This window comes from Choloepus didactylus, chromosome 8 (genome assembly GCF_015220235.1).
Source record: "Choloepus didactylus isolate mChoDid1 chromosome 8, mChoDid1.pri, whole genome shotgun sequence".
NCBI lineage: Eukaryota > Metazoa > Chordata > Mammalia > Pilosa > Megalonychidae > Choloepus > Choloepus didactylus.
Window position 1 is genome coordinate 49,262,764 of NC_051314.1, and position 23,272 is coordinate 49,286,035.

At 34.1% G+C, this 23,272-nt stretch overlaps 1 protein-coding gene and 1 pseudogene across 26 annotated transcripts in view; one reads left to right on the forward strand and one right to left on the reverse strand.

The window, feature by feature from the left end:
• PPFIA2 (PTPRF interacting protein alpha 2) overlaps positions 1–23,272 on the forward strand; it is a 531,438-nt gene that overhangs the window by 505,031 nt on the left and 3,135 nt on the right. For 16 of the 26 annotated variants that reach the window (XM_037848402.1, XM_037848401.1, XM_037848404.1 and 13 more), the window contains 4 exons: positions 17,445–17,620; positions 18,485–18,553; positions 21,727–21,886; positions 23,091–23,182. In XM_037848402.1, the coding sequence (XP_037704330.1) occupies positions 17,445–17,620; positions 18,485–18,553; positions 21,727–21,886; positions 23,091–23,149 (464 nt within the window). In that variant the 3' untranslated portion in view covers positions 23,150–23,182. Of the gene's footprint in view, positions 1–17,444; positions 17,621–18,484; positions 18,554–21,726; positions 21,917–23,090; positions 23,183–23,272 lie in introns of all 26 variants that reach the window. The other 10 variants (XM_037848407.1, XM_037848412.1, XM_037848409.1 and 7 more) reach the window with 2 other exon arrangements.
• Positions 12,210–13,182, reverse strand: LOC119541552 (annotated as a pseudogene).

Sequence of the window (23,272 nt, forward strand, 5' to 3'; positions counted from 1 at the left end):
AACATATCAAAACCTACGGGATGCAGTGAAGGCAGTGCTGAAAGGGAAATTTATAGCCATAAACACTTACATTGACAAAGAAAAAAGAGACAAAATCAAAGACCTAACTGCCTCCTTGAAGGAACTAGAAAAAGAACAGCAAACTAATCCCCAAGCAAGCATAAGGAAAGAAATAAAGATTAGAGCAGAAAAAAACTAAATTGAGAATAAAGAAACAATAGAGAAAATTAACAAAACTAAAAGTTGGTTCTTTGAAAAGATCAATAAAAATAACAAAACCTTTGCTAGACTGATAAAGAAAAAAGGGAAAAGACACTAATAAATAAAATCAAAAATGAGAAGTGAGGAGGACATTACTACTGACCTCACAGAAATAAAAAAAAATTCAAGGAGGATTTTATGAACAACTCTATGCCAACAAATTAGATAATCGTAGATGAAATGGATCAATTCCTAGAAACACAGAACAACTCATACTGACTCTACAAGAAATAGAAGACTTCAACAGAATGATTATAAGCAAAAAGATTTAATCAATCATCAAAAACCTCCTAACAAGAAAAGACCATGACTAGATGGCTTCACAGGAGAATTCTACCAAACATTCCAAGAATACATGACTCCAATTCTGCTCAGAATCTTCCAAAAAATTGAGGGCTGACACCACCACCCTCTTACCAAAGCCATGTAAATATACCAAAAGAAAAGAAAACTACAAACCAGGATCTCTCATGACTATAGATGCAGAAATCCTCAACAAAGTACTAGCAAACTGAATCGAGGAGCATATTAAAAGAATTATACCCACAGTCAAGTAGGGTTTATCCCTGGTATGCAAGGTTGGTTCAACATAAGAAAATTGATTAAGATAGGACCTCACATTAACAAAATGAAATAAAAAAAATGATGATCTCAATTGATGCAGAAAAGGGATATGACAAAATTCAGCTCCTCTTCAGGACAAAAACACTTAGAATACTAGGAATAAAAGGAAACTTTTTCATTGTGATAAAGACCATCTATTAAAAGCCCACAGCTAACATTCTACTTAATGGTGAAAAACTGAAAACTTCCCCTCTAAGATCAGATACAAAACAAGGATCCCCACTCTCATGACTGTTATTCAACATTGTACTGAAAGTTCTTGACATAGCAATTAAGCAAGAAAAAGTAATAAAATGCATCAAAATTGGAAAGGAAGAAATAAAACATTCACTATTTGTAGATGGCATGACCCTATATACAAATCCAAAAAAATTTATAAAAAATCTACTAGTGCTAGTAAGTTCAGCGAAGTGACAAGATACAAAAATTAGTAGTGTTTCTATATACTAATAATGAGCAATCTGAGGAGGAAATCAAGAAAAAAATTCCATGTACAATAGCAACAAAAAGAATCAAATATCTAGGAATAAATTTAACCAAGGATGTAAAGGATTTGTACACACAGAACTACAAAACATTGCTAAAAGGAATCAAAGAAGACCTAAATAAATGGAAGGACAGTCTATGTTCATGGATTGTAAGATTGCATATTATTAAGATGTCAACTGTAACCCATGGCAATTTTTAAAATTACCTATATAACTGCTTATTGAGTTGTACATTGAAAGTTAACACCTTCCTGTATGTATGTTATGTTTTACAATAGTGGAGATAGCTGAAGTTGTGAAACTATGACCTATGACATTCTTTGAAATTTGTTCTCTGGCTACTTGTTGAATCGCACTTTGAAAGTTATCACTGTTATATACATATGTTAAAGTTCACAATAAAAAATGCATTAAAAAAAGATGTCAGTTGTACCCAAAATGATTTACAGATTCAATGCAATCCCAATACAAATTCCAACAGCCTACTTCTCAATAATGGAAAACCAATCATCAAATTTATATGGGAGGTTAAGAGGCCTTGAATAACCACATACATCTTGATAAAGAAGCACAACATTGGAGGACCCACACTTCGTGACTTCAAAGCATTTTACAAAGCTACAGTGATCAAAACAGCATGATACTGGACTGGCACCAGGATAGATATATCAATCATGGAATCAATTTGAGAGTTCAGAAATATACCCTCACATAAATGGCCAGTTGATTTTTGACAAGGCTGCCAAGTCCACACCATTGGAAAGACTAGCCTCTTAAAAATTGTGCTGGGAGAACTGGATACCCATATACAAAAGAATGAAAGAGGACCCCTATCTCACACCATATACAAAAAATTAACTCAAAATGGATCAAAAACCTTAATATAAGAGCCAGGACTATAAAATTCCTAGAAGAAAATTTAGGGAAGCACCTTCAGTTTCTTGGGATAGACAATGGTTTCTTAGACTTTACACCCAAAGAACAAGAAATGAAAGAAAAAGAAAGATAAATGGTACCTCCTCAAGGTTAAAAACTTTCATGCTCTAAGGATTTAGTCACAAAAGTGAAAAGACAACTTACCCAATGGGAGAAAACATTTGGAAACCATATATCTGATAAGGATTTAATATCCAGAATATATAAAGAAATACTACAAATCTACAATAAAAAGACAAAGAACCCAACTTAAAAATGGGCAAGATCTTGAGTAGACATTTCTCCAAATGTGTATCCAAAGAAGATATACAAATGGCTATAACATGAATGAAAAGATGCTCAAGATCACCAACTATTAAGGAAATGCAAATCAAAACTACAAAAAGATATCATTTCACACTCACAAGAATGGCTATGATAAAAACAAAACAAAATTTATAAGTTTTGGAGAGGATGCAGAGAGATAGGGAGACTCAGCTGGTGGGATTGAAAAATGGTGCAGTTACTGTGAAAGACTGATAGTTCGTCAGGAAGCTAAGCATAGAATTACCATATGACCTGACAGTCCTGCTACAAGGCATATACCAGAAGGAATTGAAAGGAGGGACTCAAACAGATATTTGCACACTAATGTCATAGCAACATTATTCACAATTGCCAAAAGATGGAAGCAACCCAAGTGTCCATCAACCAATGAATTGATAAACAAAATGTGGTATATAATATATGATGGAATTCTATTCAACTGTAAAAAAGGAATGAAGTCCTGATGCATGTGACAACATAAATGAATCTTGAGGACATTATGCTGAATGAAATATACCAGATACAATGGGACAAATATTGTATGATCTCACTGATATGAACTAATTATAATAAACAAATTCATAGAGATAGAGTCTAGAATATAGATTATAGGTAGAGAATGGGGATCTGATGCTTAATTTGTACAGGAATTCTATTTAGGTTGATTGTAAAGGTTTGGAAATGGATGATGGTGATGGTAACACATTATTATGACTGTAACTAACAGCACTGACTTATGTTTGTGAATTGGATGAAAGGGAAGTTTTAGGTATTGTATGTTTCTAGAATGAACGTTATAATATAAAACATGGGACTGTATAGCCCAATGAACCCTGTTGTGTACAATGGACTGGGCTTAATAGTACAAGTATAAGAATGGAATTAAAACAAATGTACAACATTTTTACAAGGTGTTAAGAGTAGGGTGGTATGGGTTCATATAAACTATGGACTATAATTAATGGTACTATTTCATTATTCTTTCATTGATTGTAATAAAAGTATCACATTAGTGCAAAGTGTCAACAATAGTGGGGTATATGGGAAAGTTGTATTTTTTACATGACTTTGCTGTAAATCTACAACTTCTCTATTTAAAAAAAATAATAATTTTAAAAAATTTTATTTTAAGGAAAGGAACCAAACATAAAGTACCACATATTATATGATTCCATTTATATAAAATGTAATATAAATAAATCTATAGAGGCAGAAATAGATTAGTGGTTATATAGGGCTGGGGAAGGACAGAGAGATTGAGAGGTGACTGCCAAGGAATATGGGTTTCTTTTATTTTGGAGTATTGAAAATGTTCTAAAATTGTGTTGATGAACACACTACTCTGTGATTATGCTAAAAGCCATTGATTGTACACTTTGGATAGGTTTTATGGTATATTAATATATTGCAGTCAAACTGCTTTTAAAATTAATTAATTAATTAAAGAGTATCTGAATAATTCACAAAATGAAAATGAAGGAAGAGGAAAAAAGGACAGACAGGTCAAATAGAAAACAAATGCAAATATGGTAGATATAAATTCAAATATAATAGTAACAGTGAAACTATAACAAATTGGTATGCATATTTGTGTTTTAAGTATATAAAGCAAAAATGGACAGATCTAAAAGTAGAATTGAATATTTTCACATAATGGGAGATACTAAAATTCTCAAATTGGTAGACCAAGTAGATACAAATATAGTAGAGATATAGAAGATTTGAACAATATCATTAAAACCTCTACCTAATTGATATTTATAGAATACTCCATCCAACATATGCAGGACACATAATCTTTACAAAGACAGATGGACTATTTATCACATTAGAACATATGCTGAGACATGAAGCAAATTTCAAAACATTAAAAAAAATGATTTTATGGAGCATATGTTCTGTGACCTCAGTGGAATTAAACTAAAAGTCAATGATAAAACATTAGAAAATACCCAAATGTTTTAAATTAAAAAATGCATTTCTAAACAACTCTTAAATAAAAGAAGAAATTCCCAAATACTTGGGAAATATTTTGGATTAATGATAATGAAAATGATATTAATACCTGTTGGCTGCAGCTCAAGCTATTATAGTTCTGACTGCATTTATTATGAGAGGACACAAATCAAGTGTCTATGTCTGCATCTCAAAAAATTCTAAAAAGAATATAAGTTAAAAGAAAATGGAGGGAAGAATATTAAAAATAAGATCACAAGTTATTGAAGTAGAAAAGAAGCACACAGTAGAGCAAATGAGCAAAACCAAAGTTGTTTCTTTGAAATGACTAATGAAAAGGTTAAGAGGAAAAGAGAAAAAGCACAAATTACCAATGTAAGAAGTAAAAAAGTAATATCACTACAATCATTGAAATTAAAATGGTTAGGTTATTGTGAAAAACATACCCATATTTTTGAAAAACTAGAAATGGAAAAATTCCTAGGGAAAACACAAATTAATTAAGAGAAAATATTAGTATTTTTAATATTTACAAAATTGAATCTGAAATTCAAACATTCTTGTGAAGAAAACTTCATAACCAGATGACTTTGTCAATGAATTCTTCGAAATACTTAAGGGAAAATTAACACCAAACTTACACCGTTACTTCCCTACTTATTTTGTGAAGCCAGCATAACCTTGATGACAATAACTGGTAAAGACATTACAAAAGAATAATTTCAAACCAGCAGAATCTAGCAATATGTAAAAAGGATAACACATCATGATCAAGATGGTTTATTCCAGGAATTTTAGGCTTCATATTTGAATCTTTCATTAATTTAGGTTCATCACATTATCAGAACAAGGAGAGAAACTATGTGATTTTCTCAATAGATCAAGAACATGCATTCAATAATATTAAATACCTTAGCAAACTAGAAAGAGAAGTGAACTTACTTAATCTGATAAACAATATCTACTAAAAACCTACAAATATCTCTCTTAATGATGACACATTGAGAGCCTTACCCCTAAGATCAGGAACAAGATAAGGAAACTTTTTACCATCACTTTTGTTCAAGATTGTACTGGAGGCCTAACCAATATAATAAGAAAAGAAGAACAAATAAAATAAAAGACGTAAGGATTATAAAGGCAATATATAAAACCCAAGTAATTTAATGATATTCCATTAGAGTCAGTAAATATGTTAGTTAATATGTTAATAAGACAAAGATAAATGATGCAAGGTTCCTGGAAAAAAAATTAAAGGTAGAAAAATCAACTATTTCTACTATATAAGCTTTTAACAAATATAGAAGCACAAACAAACCTCTTACTAAATGAAAGATACATGACACTCCTATATACATAAAACAGGTTTTTGAGGGAAATGAAATAAAACCTAAAAATTGAGCTGCAAATTCAAAGCAATCCTAATTAAAATATCATTTTTTGTGGGGAGCATTATAAATTATCAGATATTAAAATATATATGGAAATGCAAAGGGCCAAGAACAGCCAAGAGAATCTGGAAGAAGAAATTAAAAATTGGGAGACTTAGATTACCATATATAAGAATTATTATAAAGCTACTGTAGTAAAAGAAGGTGAACTTGGTAGATAAGATTAATAGAGCAATGGAATAGAATTGAAAGTTCAGAAACAGACTTGCACCTATATGAACACTCAATTTATGACATCGGTGACCCTGTTGTGGTCTTTACAATATGCAGTGCTGGGTCAATTGGTTATCCATACTTTTTAAAAGTAAGTCTTGCCTCTACCTCCTGCCATACTAACATTAATTCAAAGTGGACTGTAGATCTAAATTTGCAAAGTAAAAATAAATAAATTTTATAGAAGTTAACATAGAGAAATATCTTCATGACCTCAGAATAGGCAAAAATGTCATACACGTGACACAAAAAGCATTAGCCCTAAAGTAAAATACTGATAAATTGAACCTTATTAAAAATTAAGGACTTAATTTTCATCAAATCACAAAAGCAAGCTAGTGAAAAAGCAGTCACAGGCTTGGAATTGCTATTTGCAATGAATATTCAACAGAGGATGCCTATGTAAGTTATCAGGAGTTATAGCTAAAACTCTAGTGAAATAGCAGATATCTATCATAATGTCTAAAAAACAAGCAAAGAAAAAACAAAAAAAAATGAAAAATGCTGAGTGTTGGTAAAAATGTAGATTCATTGGAATGACTAATTTGTTTTCATACACTGTCAATGGGTGCTTAAAATGTGAGAGTGGAATCTGGAATATCTGCTGAAGTTGAATATGTGTATACCATATGACTCAACCAGGTAAAAGCAACCTTGAGACAACAAAAGCAGTGTAAAAAGTATAGAGGTGGAGAGTCTAGTACAAAGGCCAAACAACTTCATTCACCTGGGAGAGGGAGGTCTGACTCCTAGGAAACAGAGGGGACAACCAAACTCCTATAAGCAGGTGAACTCCAAAACAACTAACAAGCAAGAGCCCAGGATAAGGAAGGGGCTGAAAAAGACAGAGAAAACCTTGCACGCTGCATTAGCCTTGGGCAGACCTTCCTGATTGGAGGGATGAAGCTCAAGAAAATCTCTTATCACCATCTGGTAACAAGAAAAGGGCATCTCAGGGAATAAATCCCAGTGTCTGCATTTTAAAATATTAAAATGTACAGTGTACAAAAAAAAAAAGATTATAAGACAAACGAACAAACAGGTAATTATGGTCCATCGAAAGGTAGAAGATAAAAATCTAGAAAACACCAACAAAGAAGATGAGAATGTGGACATACCAAACAAAGCCTTTTAAAAATTAATCTTAAAAATGCTCAAGGAAGCTTGATAAGACTATGTGCAGATTTCTCAGCAGAAACCATGGAGGCAACTATATTGAGTGAAACAAAACAGACACATAATGACAAATATTGCAGGGTTTCACCGGTATGAACTAATTATAATATGTAAACAAATAGACATGAAATATAAGTTACCAGGATATAGAACAAGGCTAAAGAATGAGGACCGGTTGCTTATTATGAGCAGAATGTTCAACTGGGGTGAACTTAAACTTTTGGAAATGGACAGATGTGATGGTTGCATGTTATGAGAATAATTAACAGTATTGAATGGTGTGTGAAGGTGGTGGAAAGGGTAAGCTTAGAGTCACGTATGTCACCAGAAGGAAAGTTGGAGGTTAAAAGATGGGAATGTATAAAACAGTGAATCGTGTGGTGGACAATGTTTGTGATTAACTGTACAAATATTAGAAATCTCTCTCATGAACTAGAACAAATATATGACACTATAACTAGAAGCTAATAACAGAGTGGCATATAGGAAAAAATATATACCTATTGCAAACTATATACTACAGTTAGTAGTATTTCAACATTCTTTCATCAACAGTAACAAATGTACTATACCAAAGCTATGAATCAATAATGAAGCGGGGGGGGGTAGTTAGGCATATGGGAGGATTTGAGTTTCCTTTTTTTGACTTTATTTCTTTTCTGGAATAATGAAAATGTTCTACAAACAGAAAAAAAATTAATTGTGGTAATGGATGCACAGCTGTATGATGGTACCATGGGCAATTGATTGAACTCTTTGGATCTTTGGATAGTTGTATGGTATGTGAACAATCTCAATTAAAAAAAAAAAACTAAAAGGGTTAGGTTTCCCCAGGTTTAAAAAAAGAAAAAAAAAAAAAAAAAGAGGTGAGACCAAGACATCCCCAGAAAAAAAACAAAAGCTGAGGGAATTCACCATCACTAGACCTGCGGTACAAGTAATACTTAAGGGACTTCTTTAGACTGAAAGAAAAGGACAACAGCCAGTGGTTTAAAGCAGCTTAAAGAAATAAAGACCTGTGATAAAGGTAACCATTTGGGTAATTAGCCAGTATTATTGTAGTGTATTGTTTTCTATATAACTCAATTTCTTACTTTCTACAGATGCTAAAATGCAAATGCATTAAAAGTAATGATAAAACTATATTTTTGGACATACAGTGTACAAAGATATAAGTGGTAACGTGGGGACAGAGGGCTATAAGAAAAGTATGTGTTCATACAATTGAAGTTAAGTTGGTATCAAGCCAAATATGATTGTTATGTATTTAGGATGTTAGAATGTAATACCATGATAACCACAAGGAAAATAGATGAAAAATATATGCATATAGAAATGCAAAGGCACTCAATACAGAACAACACAAAAATATCAAATAAATATAAAAGTAGGCAGTAACAGAAGTCAGGGACAGAAAACATATAAGATTTCAAAAGCTAAATAGCAAAATGGCATAAGAAAGTCCTGTATTATCAGTAGTGACTTTAAATGTAACTGCATTAAACTCTCCAGTCAAGAGACAGCAATTGGCAGTATGGATAAAAAGGCATAACTCAATATATGCTGTCTGTAAGATATTCATGTTAAACTCAAAGATACAAGTAGATTGAGGTTGAAAGGATGGAAAAAATATATAAACCATGCAAACTGTAACCAAAAGAGTTCTGGGCTGTCTATACTAATATTGGATAAAATAGACTTTAAGTCAAAAACAGTTATGAAGGTCAAAGATGGTCGTTATATACTGATAAGTGGGACAATTCAACAGGAAGATGTAACAATTATAAATATATATGCACCCTACAGCAGATGCCCAAAGTCTGTGAAACAAATACTGATATATTTGAAGGTAAAAATTGTTGGTTCTATGTTAATTAGTAGGAGACTTTAATACCCACTCTCAATGATGGATAGAACAGCTAGTCAGAAGATCAATAAGGAAGTACAAGATCTGAATGATACTCTAAATGAGACATATATAGAACACTTCACCCAACAAAAACAGAATACACATTCTTCTTGAGTGCATATGGATCATTCTCCAGGATATACCATATGTTGTGTCACAAAACAAGTCTCAACAAATTAAAACAACATTGAAATCATATATCTTCTCTGACTACAATGGAATTAAGCTAGAAATCAATAACAGAGGGAGAAATTGAAAATTCACAAATATGTGAAAAGTAACCAGTGTAATCTTAATCAAACAGTGGGTTTAAGGGGAAATCACAAGGGAAATTAGGAAATGCATTGATGCCAATGAAAATGAATATACAACATATCAACATTTATGGGATGCAGCAAAGGCAGTGCTGAGAGGGAAATTTATAGCTTGAAATGCTTACATTAAAAAAGAAGAAAGATTTCAATAGGAGACCTAACCTCAAAACTGGAAGAACTAGAAAAAGAAGAGCAAACTAAACCCAAAGTGAGCAGAAAGAAAGAAATAAAGATTAGAGTGGAAATAAATGAAATAGAAAACAAAACAAAACAAAAACACAATAGAATTAACAACACTGAAAGTTGGTACTTTGAAAGGAATCAATAAAATGGACAAACCTTTAGCTAGACTGACAAAGAAACAATAGAGAGAAAAAGAGGATACAAATAACAAAGATCAGAAATGAAAAGGGAACATTACTACTGACCTCTCTGCAATAAAAAGGACTATAGGAAGATAATATGAGAAACTGTATGCCAATAAATTAGATAATCTAGATGAAAGGGACAAATTCTTTGAAACACACAAACTACCTGAATTGATTCAAGAAGAAATAGAGGATCTCAACAAACCAGTTACCAGTAAAGAGACTGAATCAGTAATCACAAACCTCCCAAAAATGAAAAGTGCAGGAACAGATGGCTTCACAGGGGAATTCTGCCAAACATTCCAAGAAGACTTAACTCCAATTCTGCTTAGACTCTTCCAAAAAAATTGAAGAGGAGGGAAAACTCCCAAACTCATTCTAAGGGGCCAACATCACCTTCATCCCAAAAGCCAGATATAGAAACTAGAGGAAAAGAAAACTACAGACCAATATCTCTTATAGATATAGATTCAAAAATCCTCAACAAAATACTAGCAAATTGAATCCAAGATCATATTGAAAGAATTATACACTGTGATCAAGTGGGATTCATTTCTGATATGCAAGGATGGCTCAACATAAGAAAATCAATTAATGTAGTACAACACAATAATACCATGAAGGAAAAAACAAATATGATCATCTCAATTGATCCAGAAAAGGGATTTGACAAAATATAGCACCACTTCATTATAAAAACCCCTAGAACACTAGAAATAGAAGGAAACTTTCTCAACCTGATAAAGGTTGATATGAAAACCCCACAGCTAACATTCTACTTAATGGTGAAAGGCTGAAGGCTTTCCCTCTAAGATCAGGAACAAGACAGAGATGCCTACTTTCATGATTGCTATTGAACATTGTACCAGAAGTTGTGGCCAGAGCAATTAAGCAAGAAAAAGGAATAAAAGGCATCCAAATTTGGAAAGGAAGAAGTGAAACTTTCTCTATTTGCTGATGATATGATCCTATATTTGAAAATCCTGAAAAATCCACAGCAAAGCTCCAAGAGCTAATAAATGAATTCAGCGAAGTGGTGAGGTACAAGATCAGTAACCAAAATCAGTAGTGTTTCTATACACAAGCAATGAAAAATTAAAAGAACAAGTCAAGAAAAAAGATACATTCATAATAAAACAAACTGAATCAAATATCTAAGAATAAATCTTAGGCATGTAAAGGACTTGTATTCAGCAAGCTATAAAACATTGCTAAAAGAAATCAAAGAAGACCTAAATAAATGGAAGGTTATTCCATGTTCATGGACTGAAAGACTAAATATCATTAGGATGTCAATACTACCCAAAGCAATTTATAGATTCAATGCAATCCTAATCAAAATTCCAAAAACCTTCTTTTCAGAAATGGAAAAGTCAATCATCAAATTTATATGGAAGAGTAAGGGGTCCCAAATAGCTAAAGCCATCCTGAAAAATAATAATGAAGTTGGAGGACTCACACTTCCTGATTTGAAAACTTATTACAAAGCCACAGTAATCAAAACATGTGGTTTTGATTACTGGTACAAGAACAGAAACATAGACCAGTGGAACAGAATTGAGAGCTCAGAACTCAACCCTCACATCTACTGCCAAGTGATTTTTGACAAAGAGGCAAGGTCCACTCAGTTGGGAAAGAGTATCCTCTTCAAATATGGTGCTGGTAAAACTAGATGTCCATTTACAAAAAAATAAAAGGAAGATCCCTACCTCACACCATTTACAAAAATCAGCTCAAAATGGATCAAAGACCTAAATAAAATAATCAGAACTATCAAACTCCTGGAAGAAGACATAGGGAAGCATCTTCTGGACCTTGTGGTAAGCAGTGGTTTTTAGACATTACACCCAAAGCACAAGGGAAAAACAAAACCAGAGATAAATAGGACCTCATCAAAAGTCAAAACTTTTGAGTTTCAAAGAACTTTATCATAAAAGAAAAATGACAATCTACACAATGGGAGAAAATATTTGGAAACCACGTATCTGATAAAGTTTTTTTAATTTAAAACTATCACTTTATTAAAAATAGAAAATTTCACAAATACTTATTTAATATTTTGTTGTTACTGGCCATTGAGAAACACACCAGAGTGTGTACTGATTGTCTCACGTAAACCTAAGCTAGGCTGCCATGAGAAGCGTGTGCATCAGAAACTTACGACCAACACTGGAATAAGTCTGGTGAGCTCAGGAAGGATAAATCCTTCAGCCCCAACACCAACACTGAGCACAGTGCATTTCAAGTATAACCCCATAAGGCAACAGCATGAAGCCCAGCAGCACAATCGTTGCATCACATTTCCTGATCAAGTCTTCAACAAGGCCTTGGCACCCAGTTAACGGTGAATCACAGCAAGTCAAATTCACTAAAAACAGAACGTGAGAGCAATCATTGCACTTTAATTATTTTAATTCCTTGGTGTGGAAGATGATTCTGCTACTGGATTCAGCTGAAAAAGTAAGGAATGCTGCTTTTCTTCAAATCACAAGAAAGCAAACTGCATTTCATTTTAACTGGTAGATGTATTTGGAACTTACATGCATCTACCAAATGAAGTTTTTGTGTGGAATAATTCAATTCTTCTAAATCAGACAGAAGCCGATCGAGATAGGAATCACTTGCTGTCTTTCTCTTTTCCTCAGGAAGTTCCTCTAACTCCCCATAGAGCTCCAAATTCAAGCAATCTAGTTTCTCCTGCATTCCCCCAACATGTTCCATCTGTTCAATAGAACATTCATTTCCAAACACTTGCAGTTTCCCAGAGTGGAAATCGAAAGGCTCAGGAGCCCTCTCTCCATATCCTGGACAGTGGAGATATCCATGAGAAAGGAGTACTGAATCGGAGTAGACTGAGCACCTTTTCCTTCTTTGCCCTAAGGTTTGCCCTTGTCTTTCATCACTCTTTTTAACTTTGACCACTGTGAAGCTGACTGTGCTGCTGTGTTTGAAAACCCTGTGCTTTTACTAATGGGAATGGCAAAATTTTTTGGCATTAACACCCTGAGTAGAGTGGGCACTAAAAGACTTAGGACTCCTCCTCTTCACTTTCCACTCTTCCATTGTTTTAAGTTCTTTATTGCACTGCAGCCAACTTCTTAAGATCTGAGAAAGAAGGGGTTCAGGGTCCCCTTCCCCAGCCTGCAAAGACCCCGTAGCCACAGAAGCCACCACAGCTGCCACCACCGGTAGCGACACAGCCTGGGCCAAGGTCACATTACAGCCCGAGAACCTCTGCTGCCCCTCAATAAAATTTTAATATCCAGAACCTAAAAGAGATATTTTAACTTAACAACAAGAAGACAAACAACCCAATCAAAAAATGGGCAGCAGCCTTGAGTAGACATTGCTCTGAAGAAGTTATACAAATGGCCAGAAAACACATGAAAAGATGCTCAACATCATTAGCCACCAGGGAAATGCAAATCAAAACCACAAGGAGATGCCATTTAATACCCATAAGAATGGTTGCTATTAAAAAATGGAAAATAAGGGTTGAAGAAGATGCGGAGAAATAGGAAAACCCATTTCACTGCTGGTGGCAAAGTAAAATGGTGCAGCTGCTGTGGAAGAAGAGTTTGGCGGTTCCTCAAAATGTTAAGTGTAGAATTACCATATGACCCAGAAATCCCACTACTAGGTACAATACCCAAAAGAAATGAAAGCAGAATCTTGAACAGATATTTGCACACTGATATTCATAGTGGCATTATTCATAGTCATATGATGGCAGCAACCCATTGTCCATCAACCAATGAATGAATGAATAAAGTCTTGTATATGCATACAATAGAATTTTATTCAGCCATAAAAAGGAATGAAGTCCTGATACATTGGACAACATGGATGAACCTTGAAGACATCATGTTGAGTGAAATAAGCCAGACACAAAAAGACAAATATTGTGTGATCTCACTGATTTGAAACAATTAGAGCAAGCAAATTCATAGAGTCAAAATCTAGGTATGTTACTAGAGAATGGGATGGGGATAGGGAATGGGTTACTATTTGGACTGATGGAAATGTTTTGGTACTGGATGGTTGTGGAGAGTACACAACACTGTGAACACAATTAACAGCACTGAAATATATATATGAATATGATTACAATGGGAAATATTGGATTGTGTATATTGTAACAGAATAAAAAATTTTAAAAAATCCATGGAAGTACACTACAGAAATACTGAACAATGACTTAAACCATGTTCTTTAATTAATAGCACAATTATAAAAATGTGCCACTATCAATTGTAACAAATATTCCACACTAATGCAAAGTTTTGGTTTGGGGGTGGTATATGGGAATCCTGTATTTTATGCTTGATTGATCTGTAAACCCACACCTTCTCTAATAAAGAAAAAAAAATGTTCAAAGCAGCACTATCCTTAATAACTCAAAGTCAGATTCACCCAACTGTCCACTAATAGTAGAAAGGATAATTTGTGACATAATATACAATGGAATAAAGAAGTTGTGGTGGTTTTTCACATCATGGAGCAATCTCACATTGAGTGAAAGACATAGACACGAGTGCATATTGTATGATTTCATTTATAAAAACTAAAAAGTCAGACAAATGAATCTATAGTGAGAATAGTCAGAATATTGTTTACTGTTGAGGGTGAGAGTAGTGACTTGGAAAGGGACGTGACAGAACCTCTATGGGTTAGTATTGCTCTGTTGCTTTAATATTATGCAAAAGAAAACCCAAGTTGATTCTCAAGGCATGCATTAGGTCAAATTAGTAATTCTATATTAAACAATAAACTACTTAAAAAAAATCCTGATTTTTATGGAAAATTGAAATGGGGAATAATAAAGAGTTGAAGCTGAGTGTGCCGGTTTGAGATATAGTCACGTAACATATAGTCATCCATGGTGTATGTATTAGTTAGGGTTCTCCTTGGAAACAGAATCAATGAGAGATGTCTCTTATTATCAAATTGTAAAAGTGACTCATGCAACTGCGGGAGCGCACGAGTCCAAATTCTGCAGAGCCGTCAACAAGCTGTCAACTCCAAGGAAGACGTCCGACGAACTCCTCGGGAAACGAACCGACAACTTTGACGAACTCCTCAGGAAACGAACCGGCAACTTTGAAGAACTCAGGAAACGAACCGACAACTTTGACGAACTCCTCAGGAAACGAACTGGCAACTTCGACGAGCTCCCCAGGAAAAGCTTCACTGAGCAGCTGAAGAAGAAGTGAAGGTCCTCTAACTATCCGGCCCACAAGCTTCCAACTGATCACCCGGACCAAATCCAGCCAATCGCACCCTCTCACCGTGGAAGCACGCCCCTTGATGAATCATCAGTCAGCTGCAGTCAATTGACTGATGATCCGACAAACCAACCAGCCTCAAATAGCCTCACAGGAATCGTCAGTGAGTGTATATCTCAATAACACTGAATTAAAAAAAAAGTTACTAAGTGAGACCACGATGATGATGCATATTTTACTTTTCATGAAAATACAAAAGAAAAGTGTTGCAACCACTGTTAATAAAAGATAAATTAAATTAATTGTATGTAGACTGAAGTCCAAAAGAGAAACCATAACTAAAGAAGAATGATTTTGGATGACGGAAAAGTTTTGGTAATGGATGGTGACAATAGTAGTACAACATTGTGAATGTAATCAACAGCACTGAAATATATATTGAAGGGGGTTGGACTAGATAAATCTCAAGTCTCCTTTTAGCTTTTATATCATACAAATCTAGGTAAAGTCTAGCGTATTAGTAAAATATAGAGTAAATGTATATATATAATTCCTTAGAACTGACCAAGCCTAAACTTATTTTGATGGGATTTTGTACTTAACTTTTGTTACTGAAATGATTTAAGTTTTTGTGATAAATGAATGTATTTTGTATTTGGAAAGATAATGCCATTTTGGGTTCCAGGGGGTGGAATGTGCCGGTTTGAGTGTATTGTGTCCCCCAAATGCCATTATCTTTGTGGTCTTGTGTGGGGCAGAAGTTTTGGTGTTGGTTAGATTTGCTTGGAGTGTGCCCCACCCAGCTGTGGGAAATAATTTTGATGAGATGTTCCCATGGAGGCTTGGCCCCACCCATTCGGGGTGGGCCTTGATCGGTGGAGCTATATAAATGAGCTGACTCAAAGAGAGAAAAGAGAGTGCAGCTGGGAGTGATGTTTTGAAGAGAAGCAAGCTTGCTGGAGAGGAACGTCCTGGGAGAAAGCCGTTTTGAGGCCGGAGCTTTGGAGCAGATGCCAGCTGCCTTCCTAGCTAACAGAGGTTTTTCGGAGGCCATTGGCCATCCTCCGGTGAGGGTACCCGATTGCTGATGTGTTGCCTTGGACGCTTTGTGGCCTTAAGACTGTAACTGTGTAGCGAAATAAATCCCCGTTTTATAAAAGCCAATCCATCTCTGGTGTTTTGCATTCTGCAGCATTAGCAAACTAGGACACTGAGGAATGTGTCCCAAAGTATTCTCTATGCTTAGTTTCTGAATAAGATGTAAATTAATGCCTACTTTATTATAATAGTAAATTATGGTTTTCATTTGTCTTTCTATGAGATTAGGAAAAAAGTTTTAATTTTTTTCTCATATCTTAAGTTTCTGAAAATTCTTTCTCTCCATAGAATATTCTGCTTATTCTGATTATTTTCCTATCTTTCATAAAATATTCTGTCAGTTCATAAGGGAAAGAAATGGAAAAAATAAATGATAAAATATATCTAATCATATTTTTATCCAGAAAAGACCATAACTAATTTTTCTTTTAAGGTTTTAGTTTTACAAAATTAAATCCAAAGCACTTTATACTTCAAAAAATACTACTTTTGAACCTAAAATGAAAAACAACTTGTAACTTTTGGCTGAATGCTTAATTTTTGCCTCAGTGTGTGATTGGAAAAATATGAATAGACAAAATAGCAGGGGAACTATAAACCTACCTGAGTTCCTGTAATATCTTAACATTCTGTTCTCTTATATATAGTTTCAGGTGAAAAAACTCTTCTCTAGTCTATATGCAATATTTAAGTAGTGGTTAATTAACACTTCTGATAAAGATCCATGTTAGTTTCATTTTGCTATGCTTACTGAAGTGGAGTATCAAGACACAAACAAGAAATGTCCCCATCTGGTGGTAAAAACATTGAACAGACCACTGGAGCTCTAGTACGAAAAACACTTTGAGACACTGTGTTCCATATGATGTAAGTATTGTCATTTCAATGATTAAAAAAACAAAACAAAACAAAAAAAACTGCAAAAAATGGCAACTCTTGTTATACCAAAAAGTAGAAAAGGTTAGTTATTAGGGAAGGGATACACCCAACATAAGCAGCCAGGAACCTTAGGGAGTGGATAAAGAAACGTGTGGCCAGATACCTGTGGTTCATTTCAGCCAGTGGTTTTGTTTATTATGAAAAAGACTGCAGCCTAACAGAGTGCACCTCTTTTCCTAGATGTGTTGGTGTGGAGCAATGATCGAGTTATTCGCTGGATACAAGCAATTGGACTTCGAGAATATGCAAATAATATTCTTGAGAGCGGTGTGCACGGCTCACTTATAGCCCTGGATGAGAACTTTGACTACAGCAGCTTAGCTTTATTATTACAGATTCCAACACAGAACACTCAGGCAAGCCTCGTGTGCTATATAGTTGCACTGTGTCCTGGTTTACCTAATGACAAACTAAACTTTTAGGAAAAAAAAAGAAGTTGCCTCTGTACTCATGATTCTTAATGAGAGCACAATCTTTGAAATATATCATTGGGGTATGTTAATGTCACTCTGATAGATTTCTAGTTGAAATAAAGTCAGCAAATTAAGCAGGAAGGGATTTAGAGGTTATGTGGTTCAATCTCCCACTGGATGCCAGATACCCCCAAACAAAATCCCTGACAGATGGCCTTCAGTCTCTGCTTCTCAGAGATGCAGTCAGTGCTATTTACATGACTGAGTTATAAAGACACTTAGCACCAGGCATGCCAGTGATCCCAAATCTGGATAATTTGAAACACCAGAGTTCCTTAAAAAATAAAATAAAACCTCCAACCCACATCACAGACCTGAGGAATCAGATATGAAGAGATAAGTTACGGGAATCCTTATTGTCTAACGTTCCCCCAAATGATGATTTTCAGCCAGGTGTGAGAACTTCTACCTGTATAGACTTGATAAAAATGTAGCAGTCCAACTTCACCTTTTGTTTCTACATGTTTTTAAGTTTATATAAAATATTCAATTAGAATGAAGCAACAAAGTGAGTCACGGCCCCCTAGACTACAGACATTTATGTGAGGCCATCTCTCTAACCCCACAGACAAAAGAAACTAGCCCTACTTGGTAAACATACCTAAAATTTTCATTGACTGGTAGACAACAATGAAAAAATTTGATCCATAAATAAAGTAGGGTTTGTAATGTATTTTTAGATAATCTTTATGATTTTTAAAATAAAACATGATTAAGATGGTAGTAATTGTAATATGATGTCAACAGGCAAGGCAGATTCTTGAAAGGGAGTACAATAACCTCTTGGCCCTTGGAACTGAACGGCGACTGGATGAAGTAAGTCCTTACCTATCATTCAAAATGCATCTTAGAGAGAAGAAGCATATAGGAACATCCTTTCATTTAAAGAATAGTGTTTGGAAATGAAGCCAATGCTTGTTCTATGGAAAGAATCTAGTATTTGTTGCTACTATTGCCCTTAAATATTAAATGATATTGCTCACTTGATTTTGGAAAGAACTCGATGAATTTATAAAATTAGCATTTCAGCAGTTGGAAACACCAAAGAGTAATTCAAAAGGAGACTTTTTTTTTCCCATGAGCTGTGACTGCAAATAATGTTGGACAATATTTTTTAACTGTAAGCAATAATATTAATACAGATAATTTTGTCTTCATAATAAAGAATGTGATTATTCTTACATATCAGAATATCTTCACAGGAAATTTTAGGATATTAAAATGAAGAGAAAATTTGCTTTCAATAAATAGGAAGCTTTCCATTATCTTATATATCAATATTGAGTTTTCTTTAAAAAACAGATAAATAACATTCCAACAATTATAGTATTTGAAAGCTAATTGATCATTAAGAATATCTGTACATAATATATGTATGCTTAAATGATACATTTGGAAATTAATAAATAGTTCATTAGTCTCCTGAGATGACTAAATACAAGGGGCACCAGACAAACTTGTGCATTGACAGTCCCTTTACAAGTCCTTCTGAGCTTTTCCCAGGGCTTCTCTGCAAGGAAGAAAAATAGGAAGGAAACCCTGAGTATGAAGGGGAAAATACAGAAACACAAAATTCTGTATTGCAAAGTTATCGATTTTTCTTGGCTATAAAGATAAATAAAATAATTTTGTGAAAGAACCCAGCAAATCCTAAAAGAGTAATAATTTCCCATTTAAATGGGCAGAGCAGAAGACCTTGATGTTATAATACCCAAGCTGTCCTTTGTGGGGATTTTAGAGAGAGAAGCTCTACAGACCTGACCTCTGCTAACTTCCTATAAGTTCATACTTCTGTCCCATCAGGATAGCTAGTGATTAATATTTTTAAAAAACCGTTAATACTTAACTACTTTTAGACTCTTTTAAATTGTTTGACAATCTTTTTAATCCTTATTCTTAAATGTTCATTAACATATAGTCTTTATGAACTCGTACATACATTTAAATATAATTATCCTTCATACTTTAAAGTTGCCAAGGGAATTTTAATGAAAATTAGTAAAGATTTGCTATATTGTTACATCCTAAACTGTGGATTGACCTGAAGGAGCAGTCCTGGTAGAGACACTAGCCTATAGGGGTTATAATGTTGCTTCCTGATAGAAATGAACAAGCAGAAAGGTAAAACGGGATAGGACTAGCTGCCTTTTAAATATGCTGCCCCTTTTTCTTATTTTAAAAGCACAGCACATGATTTTTATCATTCAAACCCTCTAGGCTCTTTTGTACTAGGTTTGTTTTTGTTTTTGTTTTTTAATTTTTGAGCAAAAATTGTCAATACTTGCCTGGACCTAGAGTAGGCTTACTCTGGGGCTTTGCTGTTCAAATTCAGATTCTACTTACTGACATAATTTGAGACATGATAATGTACGTCTATGAACTTTAACTTCCATTAAAAGGATATCTTTTAAACCCATGTCATGGAAACCTCATCTCCATGATGCTGTTGCCAGTGGTCCCCTAGTAACTCTGCAGTTACACTTGGTTGAAAGAGCAGAAGGAATTGTAACTCAAATTCTCAGTTTACTGGCTTATTTTTGAGTCCTTAACTCATACACTGTAGGAGTTGTATAGTCCTACAGAGTAATGTAGTGTTTAGTAGAACCGAAGTGTATTCATGTTTATGCAACAACTTCCCCAAGAATCAAGAAGTCAGAGAGGCCATGAGAGTGAAATTTTGCATTTTTTTCCTATACTTACAAACTTTCAGAGGAGGTCCAGGGTAATGTGAAACCCCGTAGGTGAGAACAGGGGTAGCATACATCTCTTAATCTGTAAAATGGTTACAAAACCTAAATGAAACATGGATATTGATAATAAGGATTCTAATAGAAAAGCGGATATATGCAATTACATATAAATGATTGTATTTTCCTATTGGCTTTGAATGGCACTTAATTAAATTAGATGTATATATATATCAGAATCCCTTTTTGTGTTGCTCATTTATAACAATGGTAATCTGAGCTAAATATTGGCCTAATATTCTTTATGCAAAAGTAAAGTCAGCTGAACTAGTTTACAGCTCATTCTGGGCTATTCAAGAAATAGTCCTTCCCTAGATGAGAAGCCTAGTGGTAAAAAAAAATAGGATCTATAAAAGGAATGATTAATATTTTTCTTAGAATGAAGGATAAAGAATAATGTTAAACACTAAATTACATGTTGCTGCTTATCAATTTAGAGAAAATAGTTGCATCTGTACCAGCACTTTGTGCTTTATGTACATACACAGAGGAAATTCTATCATTGGGAAAAAACATCAACCAGAATTACTTGATGCTTCTAGTAGCATCTAAAGAGAATTTATTGAAAGTATTATTGAAGTAGTTATTGAAAGTATGGTGTCCAGGCTGCACAGGTTTTTCAACAAAATACAAGTTAATTCTGCATCAGCTGAAATCTAACAAATAGGTTTAGAGCTTCTTACACAGATTATAGGTTACAACATCCCATATGAGCTGGCCTCCCTCTTAGATAGATTTCACATCACATATACTTCTTGTATACATAAAAGCAGACTTGATGAAACATTGTTATTCAAGGGTGTGAGCCAAATGGAACTTATCATCCATCATATCCAGATAACAATATTATTTTGTATTATAAAATTGATTGACATAAAGTATCACAAAATATACTCAATATCCCTTTTGGAAAAACTTGGGGTTTTATTTCAGGTTTTCAAAGATGTTTCCTTTTATAGATGGCAGACTTTAGATTTGAATCATATGAAAAGATTTATAAAAACATTTCTGTTTAAAAGTCTCTTAAGTCCTCACTTTGGGATCAATTGAATTTTCTGAATAAAGCATAATAGTCCATATATATATATATATATATATATATATATATATATATATATATATATATACTTGACAGATTAATTGTGAATAGTCTATATTGCATGTTTCTAAGCACATACTTTTAAAGCACAAGGATTAATTTATTTGTTTTTGTTTCATCAAATTATAACTCTCTACTGGCAGAGTGATGACAAGAACTTCAGACGTGGGTCAACCTGGAGAAGGCAGTTTCCTCCTCGTGAAGTTCATGGAATCAGCATGATGCCTGGGTCCTCAGAAACCTTACCAGCTGGATTTAGGTTAACCACAACATCTGGGCAGTCAAGGAAAATGACAACGGATGGTACAGTAGTTTCGCACTTCTGCATTTAAAGTAAAAACCCTGTTTAGCAAAAGCTAGTATCATTGTCTGACCTTGCATAGCTTTCCGGAATTGATGCTTTCCTTGAGTTGGTTTGCTCTGCTTGAAATTTACTTTGCTTTCATCTAAACCCAAACTCCTTTGCAAACTGCTGGTGCATGAATTCATGGAACTTTATTCAAATTAAAAAAATAAATTTAGCATCCCTAAAAAGAATAATTTTGGCTAATGTCCACATCTAGGAAGAACAGTATACATCTGCATGCCTTGTTCATTTTTTACTCTTCTATTCCTTAAGTAATTTGGGTAAGTTAGAGGTTTAATTTGGCTTAAAGTCCCTTAAAAATGGAAATTAACTCGACTATCACTGTATATGTTTGAATTCTGCAAGTTTTATATTTCAACTTAGTAACTGAGGCTCATGAGATATTTTCACCTCTGACCAAGGAAGGCAGAAGGCCTTAAATAAACAAGCACAACCATGAGAAGAAAATTAAACAAACACAACACCAAAAGTAATTTTCCGATTAGTAATTCCTTCTGTGGACATTAGACTACTATTACATACTTCACAAAGGAAAACTGCCATTCTGGAAGAGAGAGAACTTTGAAATAGTAGTCACAAAATTGTTTCTGTTCAGTAAGCATTAAAGAAAAATGAAGCCCCACTTTCTTTATTAAAATTATTAATTAGGATCATTGTTTCTTTTCAATTTCACTGCTGTTATGGCCCTTAAAATTAGTGCCAACATAAAACTTGATTTTTGATCTACGTCTCATATAACTTGTGAATATTGTAGTACATGTGAACAAGTTTCATGAGGAATTTAACATGATTAAAATTAGAGTAGAAGTTCAATACTTGTGGAAATAAAAATCTACCAGACTGAGTTCTTTAAGAGCAATCTTTGCTTCAAAAACAGCAGCACCTTGGGATGCTGCTCTTGTTACAGATTTCATGTAAGGAGGAATACACAACAAATTAAATGCTCAGTTGAATTACACTGCAATAAATTTTCATTAGTAGAGTGGTCTAAGAAGAGGAATGTGAGTGGCTTATATCTGAGAAAAAGAAAGTGCACTGGTATGTTCAGGAACCCTTTAAGGGGGGAAAATAAATCTTTCTCATCTGAAATTTTGTAGTCAATCATCCTAGTCCCGCTAAAGCCCTTTTCTCCATTTGCAGTTGCTTCATCAAGACTGCAGAGGTTAGACAACTCCACTGTTCGCACATACTCATGCTGACAAGCCACTCAAAGGAGACAGCACTGACCTGCTGTGAGTAGTTTTCCTTGACTGCCAAACAACAAACCAACAGAAAAACAGAACCTATATAAACTAGTAAATATACACTGTACTCTCTGATAT